Source organism: Mercenaria mercenaria, chromosome 7 (assembly GCF_021730395.1).
Source record: "Mercenaria mercenaria strain notata chromosome 7, MADL_Memer_1, whole genome shotgun sequence".
NCBI classification, from domain to species: domain Eukaryota; kingdom Metazoa; phylum Mollusca; class Bivalvia; order Venerida; family Veneridae; genus Mercenaria; species Mercenaria mercenaria.
Genome location: NC_069367.1, coordinates 45,215,463 through 45,236,073, shown reverse-complemented (window position 1 = coordinate 45,236,073; position 20,611 = coordinate 45,215,463). Strand labels below are relative to the sequence as shown.

General features: G+C 34.7%; 1 protein-coding gene across 1 annotated transcript; it reads left to right on the top strand.

The window, feature by feature from the left end:
* Positions 1-2,202: 2,202 nt before the first annotated feature.
* Positions 2,203-7,721, top strand: LOC123554216 (uncharacterized). Its single transcript, XM_045344202.2, has one exon. The coding sequence runs from the start codon at positions 4,946-4,948 to the stop codon at positions 6,599-6,601; it is 1,656 nt and encodes a 551-aa protein (XP_045200137.1). The 5' UTR covers positions 2,203-4,945; the 3' UTR covers positions 6,602-7,721.
* Positions 7,722-20,611: the final 12,890 nt, after the last annotated feature.

The window sequence follows — 20,611 nt, the reverse complement described above, 5'->3', positions numbered from 1 at the left end:
ATGATATAGATATTGCATTTGCAAAAGTATTGAGCTCATGAGTATAAATTAAAGCATGGTCCTTTAAGTTTTCTTTATACAATTTTAAGGAGCATATTGTACCTTTTGTTACCATCACGTACGTAACGGATTAACCTTGTGGAAATAACGTTTATTTACACTGTCCTGCAGCTTTGGAACGCAGTAGAATGAAGAGTGATGGTTTGAGTGAAATTAACCGGTTTAATATCTCCATTGCATTTGCAACTATTTGTTCTAAGGCTGTGCGCCTCTGTGCTCCTTAACAAGTTTGTTCGTCTTTGTTGTCTTATTGTTCTACTGTCTTATTGTTCTACTTTGCTCGCTTATTTCTATCGTTCATACCGCAGTGGTCAATTGTTACTGGAGGCTGCGTTCTTGTTAATAGCTTTTTCGGTTGAATCTTTGTGCTAGGTTTGATACATTAACAAGATAATATAACTCGATAGAAGTAACCTGTTTCTTTATGTGCCATCATGTTTGATCCTATATACCAAGAATGAGTTTTATGACTGGAAATTACTGTTTTGTTCAAATTTGCTCAAATGTTTATAAAAGTACTAATTTACCTTTTTTGGCTTTTATAAAAAATGTTCTGTCACGCCTTTGAAGTTTCTAGGGTTATGAAATTCGACGACCTCAATAACAAATTTGTACTGTGTTTCAAACGTATAATTAATATGCTGGCAATGGCTTGTACTTTTTGTTAATTGTTAATTGTACTTTTTGTTAATTGATGTTTTAGGTCAAAAGTAATTAATGGTGAATATGTAAGGTTAAGTGGAAACAGCGCTCTATTCGAACATTTTAATTACCTTAATATGGTATTAAGCCCATAGAGCAAACATAAATATATGGCTATTCAAAACAACACAGACAATTCCACTAGACTCTCTCTTATATGCTAGGCTACAAAGATGCACGCAAAGCAAACATAAATATTGAGAAATGTTATATTCATAGTGGTCGTTATGTGTAAGATTTTGGCGGATCTACAACATATTCAATAATAATCAATAAATTTTCGTAATATTAATCCATTTTGACTTAAGTATTCTGGTAATATTAGCATTCCACTGGGTTGATTTGTGTGGCAATATCTTTAAAATGTAGCACTGATTAATATTTCACAGTAGCAATTTCTTAGTTATAAATTTACGTTATTTTTGAAAAATGTCTTACTATTACATTATTGTGTTGGTAAACAAAATGTTGAAATCTGTTCAACGCACTTCTTATCAAATCATACTGACGATATCCTTACATATCGACAATTTTGTCTGTAAAAAATCAACTCACATTATCTTAATAAAACTTGACATTTCCATTAAGACTCAACGATAATGCTTGTGCAATTCGTTCAATGAATTTTATTGGCTAAAAAAGCTTGACATTTTCATTTTTCACCAAATTTTAATGGGTTAATTCGTGTTGCATTTGCGGCGTACACCTTTGTGCCACTGGCAACCGACTAGACATTCGTTTTCGCTTCCCGGCACTGCCTCGGGTCTATTAGGTGTACGTTGCACTTAGGCTAAGCGACAAATCATCTATTTTTGTGATATAAATTCAGAAAAACACTGGAAATGTTTGCTTAACACCCGTAAAGGTAGAACATACCAAAAGAAAAAACCCACTCATTCATTCGGAACAGATCACTCTGGAAAACCATAACAAATTAGATTTGTTACTTTTTATTTGCAGTTCACGTGGCCCGCATACGCAAAAGATTTCGTTTATTCTCAAACCAGCGAGAATGTTATTGTTTCTTTTTTCTTGCCGCTCGCGTGACTGGTGATCACGGGTTGGTCCAATATCTGATTGTTAAATACATTCGTCTTCATTGCTTAACTAACTTGATATTTTCATTATATCTTTTACAATACATTTAACGAAATTGATAAACAAAAAAAATCCAAACATCTTGTCATTTTCATCAATATACAAAAGAACAGATTTGTGGAATTCGTTCAATGAACTTTACTATGAAGAAGCGTTGCTCATGAATATTCGTCGATTTAGGAGCCAGACAATAAATATCGAGCTACATGAGTACTATGCTACCGTCTTGTGATTATTGGCTTTGTTGCCTAATTTTGCCAATACTCAAGAAGTTTAACTCAGATATTCTGATAAATGTTTGCAAGTACTGGTGCAAACTATTCCTGTGGCGAGATATTCAAGTGAAATAGAAGTATTTATCTGCATTCAACATGTTTGGCTTTTCAAAGCCAATGTTTGCTCGGGGATATGCGTGGGTGTGGATTATGTACAGATATGATTCAGATGCTTAGCTGAAAGTTACTTTATATATTACTTTCCATTTTAACGAAATATTTACATCGAAACAGATTATTGCAAGCTTCTGTTACCGTCAAAACAGACATAAACGATTTATGGAGCTAGAAATGAACACATTTCAGGAATGCCAATAATGTAAGACTTGGATACACTTAATATTTCTGCTGGATGCTTTTAGTTTGTTATTTATGATCGATACGTTACGATGGAAACAAATCAGTGCCTATCTCAATATTTGCACTGATAGCCATAAATATTCTGTGAGGCTCCTGTAAATACAGAAAATACAGATTTTCGATGTATATGTGTAAAAAAAGTTGGACATCACGAAAGGGTACATAAGTTGTAGCGAGTGGCAATACAAAAGACTAAATGTATTTTACGCAAGGATGGAAAATAATTATTGTAATGTTTGAAACATAGCTATATATGTAAACAGTTTATCGAAGAACGTACATTCACTGAATTGAACTCATGAAAAAGCATAAGAAGCCTCAGAATATCATGAATTTTACATGATAAAGTGAAGCAAAGTAATAATATATATCATACACACCATAAACCTATTCATATCAGCCGTATTTCCGAAGTATTGCAGGGTTCAATCCGACTTTTTATGGTATATATATATGACATTCTACTGGAAAAATGTTAATGCATAACCAAGATGGTAAATTTGCAAACAGCGAACATACTACTTTTCAAGATACAATGTCACTTTTGTGATATCAACAGAGAAAAAAACCCACAAACCATCTGCCTAACGACAGATACCAGTAAATGAAATGTAAAGCATGTCCATCCCTATTACATCTTACGTTATGTATTATACCAACGTTCAGCTAATCATGTCTGTGTATTGGTTTTCTGTATAGAGCTATTTGTAAAACAGGCACGAAAGACATTTGCCACACAACCGAATGACCAAAACTGGCATTATTCTATAACACTGAGATGAGCTCTAATGGAATTCTTTGACTTAATAGCTTGCACGGAAATGTAGAATCTTTCCTCCTAAAGAGATATGTTACTGCCTGAACAATTCAGACATGGTACTTTTTCCAGGGGGAATTGTACAACGGAATTATTTCGCCTTTCCTTTCTCAGATAGAAATACACAAATGTCTGTTATTGATCTACAAAACGACGTTTAGAAAGTCGCCGGAGAGGAATATTAAGCGTATACAATCTCTTTCATGTGCTTGTAGAAGTTCTTAAATATTCAGGAATATATCGACTTATAACAATTTGAAACAGTATGGTTTTAATTGATTTTATCTAAAAGCAACTCATAACGAGTAATGTGTTTACAATTCGCATTGGATGGAATTCTCAGATGTTAAATCCCAAGTTATGTGAAGCACATGTTCGCTTACATTTTACTGAAAGTGTAATATCATGGAATATTTCAGGAATAGCAGGAATATTTCATACATATAAGCACTGAGATTTAAAAATCCAATACGTGTTTGAAACTGCATAAGAGTGAAATGCAAACGGCTTGATAAAGCTGTTACTATGCGTTAACAGCTGTCATAAAAGAACACGGAAAACAACATAAATCAAGAAAACGCTACCAATATCTTCAAACGGTGTGAAGCTAAGACTTTAATACGTCTGTGTTTGAAATAAAAACAAAGACACAAAAGCTTTTGTATTTATCCGGGGCAAAGGTTTGATCTCCATGACAGAGAAAACAACTGTATATTTCATCCTTTACATTCACTACAAAGGAGGACCGTCACTTCGTTGATAAGTGTCTGTGTTGCTACGTTAATATTTTTTTTTGCATCAGAAAGATGAAGAATTTTCACCAGTCGTTTTTAAATGTACCAATGAAAATGAAATAGTCTAGCAACATTTGCTGCATTATAACTGGATAACATCTTTATCAACCGTCAGTATATAAAGTGCAATATATGACAACAGCAACGTACATTACGCAATAACCCTGGTCAAGCGGGTACTTCAGTAAAATGTGCATGGTCCCAGATAAATGTAATTGATATATGAATTGTGATGTTACGTGAAAGTAAAACAAGAATATACAAATACCTTTACAAAAGGAAATACTAAATTAAACGTCTTCTCGTGGATATTTGCCTTCAAACACGTGCAAAAGGTATTCTCTTTGTTAGAGTCACCTGTGTAAACACACAGGATAATGTTTCATAATCGTCATGTATGAAAGTGATTTCTTCGACTTATTTCCAGTTTTTGTCAACATTCTTGGCAGTTATAATCTTCAAATTACTGAAAACTGATTTTAAATGTTATTAGGTGTTCATGGAAACTATCAATATCAGCCGGTTTTTTCCGTTGGAGTTTTGTCACCAATCATTTCATCAAATAACACGTGACATTTATGAATTTGAATACCAGCAGATTAGCACATATCAATGGTGTAATCCACCAAACAAACACATTTCCAAGTGTATGCTAGCATAGTTTAAGAGATATTTTTCCTTTTGGTATCTTGGACGTAAATAGAGGACTTAAACAAAAAACTGCTGGTTGTGAGTAAAAATATGAACCACACAATTTCGTACTGTATAAATCATTTATCAGCATATTTGTGGTTTGTAGTCAACAACCTCCTCTGTGGTGCGTAAAGCAAGGCAGCTTCATGACCGTTGGATTGTTAGGTATGCTCTGTAGTCTTCCATCCCAACCCCTCGAGCCGGGGTCCATAATTGATCTAGAAAAGGTGATCACAGAATACGCTTGGCGGGAACTAAAACGCGATCTTAAGTGGTACGATTGTGTGAAGAGAGTAGATTTTTCATTTGACGTTTCTTGGAATTTTTTCGAGTTTGACCACAAAACTACCAGGTTTCAGTTAAGATCAGGTAGTACAGACGGCAGTTATAGGGAAAAGAAACAAGTGGAATTATTTAGAACTGATTTTACGAACAACACAAATAAAGACCAGGTATATAAACTTCGCACACAACGACAAACAAAGGCAGCGACTGCAGTTGCTATTCAAAAAGGCTTCACATTAAAGGGAAACTGTAATTTCAAACTTAAAATTCCTCCTGAAATCGGACATTTTGGTGTGAGTGCCAGTGCTGATGGCTACTTAAGAGTATGTCGACCACGTGGTGAAACGTTCGAAGACACCTTTACATGGCAAGTTGACAGTGATGTAACAGTGGAATCAAATCATGTGACAAATGCAAGATTACTAGTGGCAGAAGATGAATTAGTAGCCGACTTTGAAGTGCGCACGTTAATGCGTATGCCAACAGGTGAAGCGCCAATTATAGTTAAAAGAAAAAGCAACAAGGAAATATATGCCGTTATGATGATATCAGATCTACGTGACGTGTTTGCTGACATTGACTGCAAAATAATTAATATTGGCAAGACTGAAAAGTCGGAAAGCGACGGGAAAAGACCTCAATCTAGATACGCGATAGAATTTATAACACATGGGATATTAGAAAGTGTAAGATGGCGAAATCAGAAAATATGTCTACAGTCATATCCTATTAGAGACCTTCATATAAGAAAATGTGATGGGGCCACCATGGTCCCTGATGACCAGTCACCCCCACAGGGAGCTAGCTATTCTAGCTCTGTGTTTAGTAAAGTACTGGAACACGCCTTAGCAGATAGTGCCGAGGAATTGAGGGCGGAAAGAGAAGATGATAAAGGTGCAAGGGCTAAAAAGGATCTCCGTTTCAATATTATTCCTACAGTTATAAGTGAACCAGAGGAAACGTATGATTCTCCTGAAAAGGTATTATCTACTCTTATAAGAGAGAGTATGAGTTTAACAGGATCTCCTTCTCGATCTGTTCAGAGACAACCGCAAATACAACGCCAAGCGCATGCTACATCAAGAATACCAGAACTTACTGAAGAACCTGTAATACGACCGATTATAATCACTCAAAAAGAAACACCCAAAGTGCAAGAGCCGCAGGCTCAAGAACTGCCCTCATATAAATCATGTGACGCCGGTGTGTTTAAGACAAGAGACTTTCAAGAGCAGCCAAACATATCACAACAATATAGCCTACAGGAGCATCAATACAAATCTCAAGTTGAGCATTTCTACCTCCGGTCAGGGGCAGGGGAACAAGCAATTGCTTATAGGCCGATGTCAAGGGACATAACTAAAATTGCAGAAGAACCGGAAAGGGAACAAGCTGCATCTATGAGTAAACAAAGCAGTGTTCAATCCGATGTTCAGTCAGAAGGAACATTAGATGATGCCACGGAGTCATTAGATTCTGGCGACTCTCGTCGGGTATCAAAAGTTACCAGTGTTTGAAGTTTCTTAGAAATAGGAATTTAATCTAGTTTTCCAACTTTATGAATTTTAGGGATATTTATCTACATGAGTTTTTATTGACAACATTGAATATATATTTTCGTCAGATTCTCAGGAGTATTTAGGAGATATACTCGATATTATACAATCACGGAAGCCGAAACAGCGTCCGCAAACAGCAACGTTCTGAGCCAGAACGTCAGACGTTAAACGTTAAAGGGCCAGCAATTCCATTCTCTATAATAGTTCTAAATCATCTACACTACCGAAACTTTGAAAAGGGTTTAACTTTCGTGGAATTGTTTAAAAAGTACATTAAAACCTATTTCAACTTAAAATAAGTTTAAAAAGGAAATTAGATAAAACTTCGAACGTTGGTGAATACGGATCTAGGGCTAGCCACTTCTCGTGTATTATAGATTGACAACTGTGTTAAATAGTTTGTTATTTTCAAATACTTGTTGTCATGTGTTGGAATATAAAACATTTTCATTCATTTTATCCTAACATGTTACTATTTCAAACTGCGTTTTATGAATATTTATATATATATAGCACGATGAAATATAGTTTAACACTTGTATATACCCAGACGTTTATGTCTAAGTTCTAAAACATTTATTACTTAGTATATAATATGTCCCTTAATTATAGAGATTATTTTAGAATAAATTATTACTTCTTAGTGTTACAGTAATTATCGTAATTTGCTTTTAAGTCTGCGTTTTTTCTATTTTTCAAAAAGTTTGATATGAGCACTTTTTTCTGTCCAGGGATATCATTTGTTTAGTTGATTTCCTTTGTAAGGTAAATGCAACATCAGAAATTTTAAGGACATTTCACACTTTTTCATGGCATAACATGGTCTTACAGTTTATAACTGTTTTCTTTTACCTGTTCTTAAACAACCTGTTTATGTTGTTAAGGGTTGCTACGTGATAGAGAAATCTTAAGTTGTGAAGTTATGTTCTATAAAGCATTACATTTTTTTTTTTGCTATATCTATTTCCGATATAGCAAATTCATTCATGAAATATTTCTATCATTGTATTCATTCTTCTAATCAAAACAGATAAAATCATTTATACAATTAAATTCCGATACGGATGTCATAACTTTTCATTATTTGAAATATTTATTTTACAGTCACTGTCTATAAAAACGGTCTATCACAAAGATACGTTTCAATAATTTTGTAGATTCAATATAGGCATTATTGCAAAATTCTTTGCCACCATTTACATTGAATGTACCTTAACTGTACAGCAACACCATAAATTCGTCATATAAAACCATGCGATCAATATACAGTTTTGAAGAATACGAATGATAGATATCAGGGTCTGACACATGTAAACAAGATCAATGATTTAGTAGATTAAGACTTATTAAGAATAAAAATAAAGAAAGTAACATTAAAAAACTTATTTCAAAGTTTTAAGAATGTCACTCAATGACGACGACATCCTAACAATGCTTAATTTGCAACAAGCAATATAAATTTAAAATGATGAACATTTCATGGTATAAGACTTTTAACGACGTCATTATGACTATATCTTTCTTTCATAAACAAAATAAATTGCTCATAAAACTTTTTTTTGAGCTTTGAGCTACAAAGAATATAGCCCGTTTATTCAAAACTTTGCATATTTATTTTGACAAATACACATACTAATGATGTTTTACTAATGCATTTGATATGAAAACATCTTGGATGATCTGAAAGCATCTGATACTGGCCTACTATCTTCTTTAAGGTTCAAAATAGCAAAGAAATTAAGATGGCCTCAGATCTTAAATAAATTAATCAAGCTGTTGTAGTTTTGCACTAAAGTTTCTATCTTACATGTGATTAATTTGAACCAGGTAAATGTGCATGAAAATTTATTTGATGATTGCATGAGTTTACCTTTGTCACATGAAATACTTGATTAGCAAAGAAGTGGAAAGATTCTGATAACTAACTAAGCTTTTGCATTTTACACACTTTCTAAATTAATGATAGTCAAAAGAAACAATCATTTTGATTATCATTCTCTAGATAATTAATTTAATTGTTAACTGTCTTTATGTGTTTATTAGACCTTGATACATTGTTTTCAACGTTATTTTTTTATTTCAGAGCAAATGTTAAAAACTGTTTTCATCTAAAATATCAGGAAGGTGGCAAAGATTTTTGCAATTAGTGCATGTGTACGTAAATTATAAAAAGGTACACACTCCCACAACGTGACAAGTTAAGACCTCGGAAATGTTGTACCTTTCAGGCCGATACATTTCATGGCAAGTTAAAATTTCATAGAACGGAAAACGTAAATATAGGCTACCCAGTATTAGGCATGAGCATGTATGTAATACGATACTAGGTCATTATTAAATATACAGGTATAAAGAACCATTGCCTGGACCCAAATTATTATATTTAATTTGAAGACGTGTTTTACAACTCCAGAGTTGATTTCTTAACACAGTCATGAATATGCTTAGAGTTGAGTTTGAGCTTCTGTCAAAAAGGTATAATTATTACAGTTCATGTAAAGATTAAAAATAAAAGTGGGCACTCAAATTCCGTATCAATTCTCTGTAACAAAGAGTAACACAGAACAAATGAATGCGTTAATTTTCCAAGCAGGTTTTAAATCTGTTTCAATAAATCAATTATTTCCATAATTGCTTTACAAGCGGAACATCCTAGCTGTATTAAATGCATTCCAATATTACTCAAGTAATTGAGAAGAAGAAAAAAACTACAACAATTTCCAAGTACAAAGCAGACGATTTGAGGCGCGCGTGTAAATTAATCAGAAAGGTTATTATTTCACAGAACGGGGAATGGTATGTCGATGCAATCTCTACTATTACAATTAGAAGAGCGCATTACTTTTGAACAAATAAGCCGCCCTCATATGCTGCCCAGAGAAATTATTTAATCGACGTACGTCTCATAAACCTGTAACAGAGTGTAACGCAGCAATTACGTGACATTCACCATAATGGCATAGTTAATTCTATCATATCAAAAAGGCAATAAATCACTTCTATTACTGTAAAATCATACTTTCAAACATGTTCTTATGACAACCTGTACTCAGTGGTCAAATGCCCTATGTGATCAGTATGTTATCCTTGGGTGAACTGTCTAAAAAAAACCAGCCCTGTAAATAGCTACCAATTGCTTAACGCGACCAACGACCAATCAGTCGTGTACCCAAAGCAGTTCTGAGCTGTTTGTACACATTTAACACGGCGACATCTTTTGTTTTGTATATCAAAGGAAAGTATACCATGTTGCCCTATTAGATAATCACGCGAATCGAACAACGTTCTACTTTGGCGCTACCTAGATTGGAAAACACAAAAAGTACACCGTATTAAAGCTATTAATAACTTATCAGGCCGAAATCGTAGTCACGTTTTTCTATTCATCCTAATTACCAACGCAAGAAAATCATGTCCCTTTTTTCCTAAAATAAACCGTAAGGTTACAGTTTAGTTTGAATTAAATAAATAAGAATAAAAAGTTCTGAAATGACCAGTTTCTAGCAAGCGTCTATATTGAATTAACATCATTGAGTTCTATCTTACCAAATAGTTAGCCAAACTATTCGAGAGACACACTAGACAGATAATCAATACAGGCAGAGCGCATTCTCTAGCGCACCAAATTTGTCTTCCATTCTGTTAAAATTAACTGTATCAGTCAATAATTACAGTCTTGAAGTTTCAGTAGAATATTTCAAGAGTACATATATATATATAGAATCTATAAAAATTGAAGACGTGGATACATTTTCCGGAAGCACAAAGCATACCAAACACAGTCAGAACCATACATCGCAAAGTAGGCCTGCAACAAATAGGAACTGTGATGTAAAGACATAGCAGACGGGTTGCTCCAAAAATCTAACAAGTATATTTTAGTTGCATTCAAGATGAAAAACTTGTCTACTTAGTATTCTACCAAAGCTCATTTTCCTCTAAATGCAGCAAATATAAAGAAATTAGTGTCTATGATATACTGTTAAAATAATTCAAGTCGCTATAAACACAAATGGAAAATGTGATATTTTCCAATGAAATTTCCCTTTGTCTAAAGCATTATAAAACTGAAATATATTATTGCTCCATGGATACGTTATAAATAAGAATGAACAGTAGCAAAACATATGTAACTCCTGGTCTATACATTGAATGAATGAAGAATAACTTTGATGCTTTGTAAAGTCACCCGACAACAGTCACTGAAAGTGAAAAAAAATCTTCTTTTTAAAGTCCACTAAATTTTATTTGCCAGTTTTCTGATTGCAATAAAACTACTGACAATATATATGTATATATTTATAGTTTTCATAATGGGTACAATAAATACAACAAATATTCTTACCTATTGCATTACTTGTATACAAATAAGGCGATCATTGCATTTATAAGAAATTAAAGGGAATCTAAATCCTATCCAACTGTTATAGCAAACACATTTCTGTGCCATACTCAATATTTTAAAGATATTTTGTAAGAAGGCATGTTATAATAAGTGGCTATTAATGCCTTTCATATCAATGCTCTAAAGTAAAAGAAAAGGGGGTAACTTTAGATGTGTGTATGAAAAAGAAGTAAAATTAGTATCGTTCAATTTACTTTCGACCTCGTTCTGATACCCTGACTGTTTCATCCAACAAATTTATTACATGTTTTTCGTGAATATTCCGGACATAGTTTGCATTGGTCCAGATAATATCAAGGTGGTAGATTGATACTTTTATTTCCTCCTCGAATGATATATTGCTAAAACCTAAAGTGTTTTGCTGAGAAGATTTACATCTTTCTTGTCTAGAAATTATTCTTCCATAAGCAAAATCCTTGAGTTTATGAATATAGCCACTGGCTTCGACCGGCGACTTATAAGACAACAGTTTTACATGTTAAATTCAAATGAAATACAATAGAAAAAGTGGAGAACCACAGGCCGCCAAACACGACATGAATAAAAATTTTGCAACCCTTACAGGCAAGGTAATTTATTTTTAAGTTTCACTATCCGGTCAAGTGCTTCTAATATTAATACAAGTATATTTCTTAAAAGCGGGTTTCGTTATAACATATTGAAATTTAGTTTTTGTTGAAAAAAAAAATTCAAGCAAAGTACAAAACTATTGATACTACGGGAAAAATATATTTTTTTTTTTTGAAGTGGTGGGCAAAAATCGACACGTAAAATGGTATTTCACAAATGTTTAGTACTTGTTTTAGGAGTTTTCTTGTTAGTAATGCTAACTGACAGATAAACAGTCTTTATTTCATCACGAGAAGCACAGATATATTCAAGTTTTTACCACAAATATATACGACTAGCTATAAGTTTGAGTATACGATTCTGTACGAGTATGTTCAATAAATAAAAAAATGTTCTGTTATGTCTTCACATGTCGTTAAAAACAATACGACAGTTATAAAATGCAGATAAAGGATTTTAGCTGAGATGTCAAAATCATACTCTTTTGGATAAACAAAGTAAATACTAGTCCCCATGGCAAGGTCATACATTGTCATCTGGCCAAAGTTTTCCTTTTTCCTATTTTGCATTCGCAGAAGTATTACTTTCCATTTACCTATTTTCAAAGGCATGTATTCTTAAATCGGATGCATATCTATCTTCCATGACATGTAAGTGTTACGCCAATAACGTTAGTCATTATACATGTAAAAACACCAATATTGTTTTGCAGGTATACTGTGTTGTTATTACGTTAACAAAACTACAAAAATATTTCGTACTTTCAACAAACAAGAGGGCCATGATTAACATTCTGACCAAGTTTCATTAAGATATGGTCATAAATGTGGCCTTAAAAGTGTTAACTAGCTTTCTCTTTGATTTGACCCGGTGATCTAGTTTTTTACCCCACATGACCCTGATTCAAACTTGACATAAAGATCATCAAGACTAACATTCTGACTATGTTTCATTAAGATACAGTCATAAATATGGCCTCTAGACTGTTAACAAGCTTTTCCTTTGATTTGACCCAGTGACCTAGATTTTAACCCCGCATGACCTAGATTCGAACTTGACCTAAAGATCATTATGATTAATATTCTGACCAAGTTTTATGAAGATACAGTCATAAATGTGGCCTCTACAGTGTTAACAAGCTTTTCCTTTGATTTGACCTAGGGACGTAGTGTTTTACCCCACCTGATCTAGATTTAAACATGAACTATAGATCATCAAGATTAACATTCTGACCAAGTTTCATTAAGATATTGCCATAAATGTGGCCTCTACAGTGTTAACTAGCTTTTCCTTTGATTTGACCTGGTGACCTAGTTTTTGACTCTACATGACCCAGATTCAAACTGGACCTTGAGATCATCAAGATTAATATTCTGACCAGGTTTCATGAAGATACAGTCATAAATGTGGCCTCTACAGTGTTAACAAGCTTTTCCTTTGATTTGACCTGGTGACCTAGTTTTTTATCCCAGATGACCCAATATCAAACTCGTCCAAGATTTTATTGAGTGTAACATTCTGACCAAGTTTCATTAAGATTGGACCAAAATTGTGACCTCTAGAGTGTTAACAAGCTTTTCCTTTGCTTTGATTTGACCTGGTGACCTAGTTTTTGACCCCAGATGACCCAATATCTAAATCGTCCAAGACTTAATTAAGAGTAACATTCTGACCAAGTTTCATTAAGATTAGGCCAAAATTGTGACCTCTAGAGTGTTAACAGTCAAATTGTTGACGACGACGACGGACGGACGACTGACGACGGACAACGGCGGACGACGGACACAGGGCGATCACAAAAGCTCACCTTGAGCACTTCGTGCTCAGGTAAGCTAAAAAGCTTCAAGTTTTGCACGGTTACTTACAAATAACACCATAACGTATTTTATGTCTGTTTAAAACAGTTATATTTTGCAGCATTCCTGTGGTAACGTACTGAAAATTTCAACATTATTAAGCCGTTGTTAATGAAATTGTTCGGGCGAATGAATGTATAAACACATTTTCTTTGTCGTCAAATTCTCATATTTGCTTCCAGTTCTATGTGCGCACATTCAAATTTCATAGTTTACAGCATCTTTAAGTAAACCAGGCGTCGGCACTTTGAGCTAACCCCCCAATTACGTTTGTATGAACTCTGGCACCTTAGTTTGGTCGTCATGTTATTTTCCAGCGTAAGTCTATAGGGAAAATTACAAAACCTTTACTTTTAACTTCATTTTACATTTTTAAAAAAAAGTGCGTCAGGAGGTATTTATCTCCAAGTATTTACGATGCTTTATTTGATAACTTTGCATGGAGTATAAATGAAGTATCGAGAGTAAAGAAAACAGGCGAGACAGGCTTTAGTGAGATGTCTTTACCGATATTTCAAATAACAATTTGTTGCATTTCATTTACCTGTTAGAAACAAATTATTCACCTCAGTGTGACTGATATTATATTATATGTCTACATGTGCATAATGTGTGAAGAATTGTTCTGGGCAAACCAGTGGCTGATGAAAATACTGGTTAACTTAAGGTTTCTAATATTGATGATTAAACATGCATTTCTATTATTAAACTACTTATTGTGCGTGGGAAAAATGTAACTGAATAGCCGGTACTTATGTTACTGATGAATGACACCATAAATAGGAACCGATAAAGAAGTACAAATCGAGGATACAGTATACAAAAACGTTCATTTAAAGGTTGTTCTATCAAACAAACTACATCTTATATCAGATGACAGTTCTAAATATACAAATTAGGAACATATGTAGGCAGATTTCTAATAAGAAATGCTATATTTGTATTATATCTTGTATTTGCAACGGTCATAGTATTTTGCATTAATTTTAGATATGCTTACCACCCAAGGGATATGTATAGGAAAATAATTACAGTTATGGTTTAGTATGATATGTTCTAATATTTTGCAATACATAAGACAATATTACCGTAGTGGAACTTGGATGTACTTGTATATCGCTGTTGCGTCATTTTAAACAATTACTTTGAAAATAAGAAAATAAACATCCTTTGGAAGCACAGAAAACAAGCACGCTTAAAATAGCAGACTCAAAGTGAGTCTGTTCATAAACGTTAATGAAATGTGTAACATCTGTCATACTCCCCCTCCCTGTCACTGGCTTTAGCGAAAACCTATTCAGCTATAAATCTGAACGTACTCCGAAGGAACCAGAAAATATAATATCACCGAGTTCAAGTAAGGTTCTACCACTTTAAGATAAAACAAGGACACAGATCTGATAGTAACCGCCATATGCCAAAAAGGCTACCTCTCCAAAACCCCACCCTACAGCAGTATATGTATGGATGTATACTGATTAGCATTTACAAAACAAGGTGTGTCTGTAAAACACGCGTGTCCCTATGAAGGGTAGTCCAAGTTTCAGGACCGAAATCACTATGACCTTGACCTTAACCTACTGATCCCAAACACAATAAGGGTAACTGACCACAGGCAATCATCCTATGAAGTTTGATGATAGTAGACCGAACCAAAGAGTTTTTAGTTATCGAGCGAAAGCCATTGCCACCGCAACCTTGACCTCTGACTTTCTAACCCCCAAAACTAATATAAGAGGTCATCTCCTGACCAAAAGCAATTACCCTAATGAATCATTTTAAGACTAGGCAAAAGTGTTCTTCAATTATAAATCGAAAACCAATTCTCAGCACAAGTTCACCGCGACCTTGATCTTTGACTTAATAATCTCCAAAACAATAGGTCATTTTCTGACCACAGTCAATTATCATTTGGCAGTAGGCGACTGTAGGCCAAGTTATCGATTGGAAACCCATTTTCAGCTCAAGCGTACCGCGACCTTTGAGCAGCCGAACTCAAAATCAAATGAATTCATCTGCCGGTCACATTCTACCTGACTACCAAGTTAGATGTTCTGGTACCCAATCATTCTTCAGTTATTGATCGTAGACCAAGGTGGACAGACGGACAGACGGAAGGACCTCGACAACGTAAAAGAATTATAAAACAAGTGTTACCGCCTTGAAACTGTCAATGGCAAAATTTACTACTTTGGTGAAACGTACGCACCAAACCTCACTCAACATACACCATGTATCAAAGCTACAGAACAGTAAACAGAAGTTTTCCCAGTCACATGATTCTCTACCGCAATCACTTTTTATAATATTCTTAATAACTTTACACCGATCATATACATATTTCGTAAGATACTACAATATCACACATATCTTGCGATATAGTATAAGAAGAAGAAAAAAGAAAGCGCATACAAAACTGAAAATATATAAACCAGAAACTAAATATGTTAAATATGTTACTCTCAATTTGTTAACTCGAAATTTCGGGTTACTAAATTTTGACTTCGTATCTATCTTGCCCTTTTATCCGCAAAATTTGAACGCCTCTGTCCATCTGTCAAAGGCCAAAAGTGTAATGGACGACTTTTGACTCTTCGGAGTGGAATCATCTATCTGCACATCCATATATTGTTTCCCACATGTAGCGATTTGAACATATACTACTATACATCCATGTATGACCTACCCCAAAGCCTCTAGAACTACTCCAGATTTCAAACTGTATCCAGGATATATACCTTCATTTTACATTTACATGTTTAGTATGTTCAGGTGGTAGGGGCTCGAACAAGATCGAAAACCTTCCAGTTATAGTCAAAATAGTGAAATATTCCACAGGCGCTTGAAGCTCTATCAATAAATATATTCATTATCGTATCCTACCCGTCTAATATACTATCAAGAGATCTAACCTGCATATATATTTAATTAATTAAGGTTCAAACATATTCTAAGTTTGAATACTTCCGGTCACCTTCTATGACCTCTCCTCAAAATCTAGATCTATCCATGTACCCAATCTTGGTCAGACTCATTACTACACGTTCATTTAGGGTATGTGTATATTTCCTTGCCATATGGGCTCAAAGTGGGCCGAAAACCTTCCAGACTTAAACATCGTTTAAAAATTGTTTTTATGAGCAAACGCTGCCCGGTCATCTTAATCATATGATCCTGTAGGGCTACCCGATGGATACACCAGATACCTAATCTTGGCCAGGACCTATACATCAACGTAAACTATTGTAGTAAGTAACTCAAAATCCCGAGATTCTTAGCTCGAAATTTCGACATTGTTACTAAAAATTTCGACTTTGTAACTCGAAATTTCGAGATACGTAATTCGAAATTTTGACTAAGGTACTCAAAATTTCGACCTAATAACTCGAAATTTCGAGTTAATAAATAATAGAAACCTGTCACTAATGCTCTTCCGTACAAAGTTCTCACAAAGTGAATTATTTCAAACCAAGTATTGTATGTAAAGTGAATAAATGACGAGTCAATTTTTAATATTTTTTCAAGATTATTCTATGATAGAAATTTACTTCTATTGTATTATCAGTGTTTGTAAATCAAAAACAAAAAATGTTACAGTCAGTACAATCAACATCAATATTCACTTTCGATGGCATAGAGAGAAAACATCCACAACACGGAGGTAGAAACATTCACAGCACAGAGGCAGAAAGCGTTCACAGCACGGAGGTAGAAAACGTTCACAGCACGGAGGTAGATAACGTTAACAGCACGGAGGTAGAAAACGTTCACAGCACGGAGGTAGAAAACGTTAACAGCACGGAGATAGAAAACGTTAACAGCACGGAGGTAGAAAACGTTCACAGCACGGAGGTAGAAAACGTTCACAGCACGGAGGCAGAAAACGTTCACAGCACGGAGGTAGAGAAAACGTTAACAGCACGGAGGTAGAAAACGGTAACAGCACGGAGGTAGAAAACGTTCACAGCATGGAGGTAGAAAACGTTAACAGCACGGAGGCAGAAAACGTTAACAGCATGGAAGTAGAAAACGTTAACAGCACGGAGGTAGAAAACGTTAACAGCACGGAGGTAGAAAACGTTCACAGCACGGAGGTAGAAAACGTTCACAGCACGGAGGTAGATAAAACGTTAACAGCACGGAGGTAGATAACGTTAACAGCACGGAGGTAGAAAACGTTCACAGCATGGAGGTAGAAAACGTTCACAGCACGGAGGCAGAAAACGTTAACAGCACGGAGGTAGAAAACGTTCACAGCACGGAGGCAGAAAACGTTCACAGCACGAAGGTAGAGAAAACGTTAACAGCACGGAGGTAGAAAACGTTAACAGCACGGAGGTAGAAAACGTTCACAGCATGGAGGTAGAAAACGTTAACAGCACGGAGGCAGAAAACGTTAACAGCACGGAAGTAGAGAAAACGTTAACAGCACGGAGGTAGAAAACGGTAACAGCATGGAGGTAGAAAACGTTCACAGCATGGAGGTAGAAAACGTTAACAGCACGGAGGTAGAGAAAACGTTAACAGCATGGAAGTAGAAAACGTTAACAGCACGGAGGTAGAAAACGTTAACAGCACGGAGGTAGAAAACGTTCACAGCACGGAGGTAGAAAACGTTCACAGCACAGAGGTAGCAAACGTTCACAGCACGGATGTAGAAAACGTTCACAGTAATTTGTTTCAATTCACCATTAACGCTGTAACATTTCACAAAATGATGAAAATATGTCAGCTGTTGTCATACAAATATAAACAGAAAGTTGATTTGTAATGTATCTGTCGATTGATTAGTTGTCTAGTATGACACTGTGTAAACTGTTTGGTTAGTTTCAGATAAGAACTGCATATACGTAATGCTAACGGCCGGTTTTAGACTATAGGCTAGGTTAACTCAAATCCCTAGCGTACTTTTTAGCAGTACTTTCTTCAACAGCTGTTGCCTTTTAGTGCTGTCGATGTGAGGGTTTGTCATTTTGCCGTGTGCTTTCAGTTGGTATATAACTATGAACGACATAACATTATTTTGACATCAAAATATTACAAGGTCACTACTGGCAGCAAATACGTGTCTTGAAATGTCACGCGGAATGTAAGAAATTAGATTATGGTTTCAGATGTTGATGGGAATATAGCTGGTATCTGTTTCGAGTGATAATTTGGCACTTATGTACTAAGACTATACTCTAAAATGATTAATATTTTTGTAGACAATAGTGATATCTTGAATTAAATTAATGTTACCATGGAAACGAACCCCGAGACCTAATCATCTAAATGTAAAATTCAAAGGCGTTGGCACTGATCTATTTAAGGAAGACAGTTTCATTTTTATATCTGTATTTCAACACTATAGAAAAAGGTAATTGCAAGTACAATGATTTTCCATAATAAAGTGAGATGAGGTGTATACTGTTGTAGTTAATGAAAATAAAACGGACATTACTTACTTTAGAAATAAAATGATTTGAAGCTTTATTAACATGTGTAAACGAGAAAGAAATTACGATAAGAAGCAAGATATAAGATATTTTAAACATCTCTGTGGCCATGGTTACATTTTTGTTTGAAAATAACAGAAAATGCGTTACCATGGAAACAGGAGCTCCACGACATATACATTTCAAGCTTATAGTAGAAAGCTAGTATCATTTACGCAGACTTCTACGGATAACAGTGAAACCGATATACATTGAAAAGTGTTAAATATCCGTATTTTCCATCTTCTTTCAATATATAATACCTTTGGCGGGTCATGTACTTAAAATCTGGATAAAAATTGTCCTTGAAGCAACAGATATAAACGAGCTCAAGGCTGAAGCAGCTAAACCTTTAAATTACACGAAATACAATAGATTGCTACGGTTCAATTAATTTAAATCTACCCTGGTGACACGATGAAAAATGTTGACAATAAGGAAAAATGCTAATAAAAAATAATTGTGTTGAGGTTTATAATGACACTACCGTTACAAATGCATATTGTCTCAATTCCTGTGGGATAAATCTGAATTTAATTAATGCTGAGGTGGGTGGTCTTTTGTGTGAATAGAAGTTCATAGACTATTGCATCCAAGTTTATGTATTGTATGACGTTTGTGGGAGATGTGGGATGTGGGAGCGTGTGGGGGTGGCAGTTGGTGCACGCGTATGTGTTCATTTGTGCATGGTGTGTGCGTACATGCGCGCGTGAACGTTAGACACATGCACATAAGAACTAGACAGAGTAAAACAACTGGACTGCAAGGACAAAACAGATTAAAGCTGTGTCCTAGTTCTAGCAGATTTTTAAAATTTTGCTTGCACGTAATTCATACTTCATACGTATATGTTTCAAATTTAATATTTTATTACATAGACTGTCGATGTTTTCTTTACTCTATGTAAATAATTGGAAGAACGTTCAAATTTTCCTATCTGATGATTTACTCTTGAAAAAAAGAACTAAACCATTTAAACCATTGTGAGTAATTATAATGGCTAAGTTTGAATATTGGGGACGAAGGTCCTAGTTGTTTCTTTTACCCATTCTTTGTCACATTGACCACACCAAATAGAAAAGTTGTTAACTGGATTGTTTGCGCAAGCGCTATGGGCGGCGGGCATAAAAATAATTAATGGCCAAGTTTGAATACTGGAGACGAAGGTCGCTAGTTGTTTCTTTTATTCATTCTTTTTCACATTGGCCACACCAAATAGAAAAGTTGCTAACTGGATATTTTTGCGCAAGCGCAATGGGCGGCGGGCAAAAAAATAAATTTGCATAGATAAATAAACAAAGAGCGGAGAAATATATTTTACTTGTTTTCACTCTCGTTTGACTGCAGAATAAACTAAAATAGAAAGAAACATGAATAGCAACTCACCACAGACAGAGAATACAACATACAATGGGATAAGTTAACATAGGATATGTATCATCCACTTATGTATGTGGTAGAAAATGATAATATGAGATATGTAATATGCAACAATCAAAATGATGACATAGGTATGTGACGTGAATGCTTATTGTAAAACATTAAAAACATCAATTTGATGAAAGCTTCCAGAACAAATAGAAAAGATTGAAACCACAGGTCACCAAACACGACAGTAGTAAAAATGTTGCAGACTCGGTTTGACTTACCCTGTTCATCA

Bases quoted from the DNA above. Each gene is read 5' to 3' on its own strand.
- LOC123554216 (XM_045344202.2), top strand. From the start codon at position 4,946: ATGACCGTTGGATTGTTAGGTATGCTCTGTAGTCTTCCATCCCAACCC.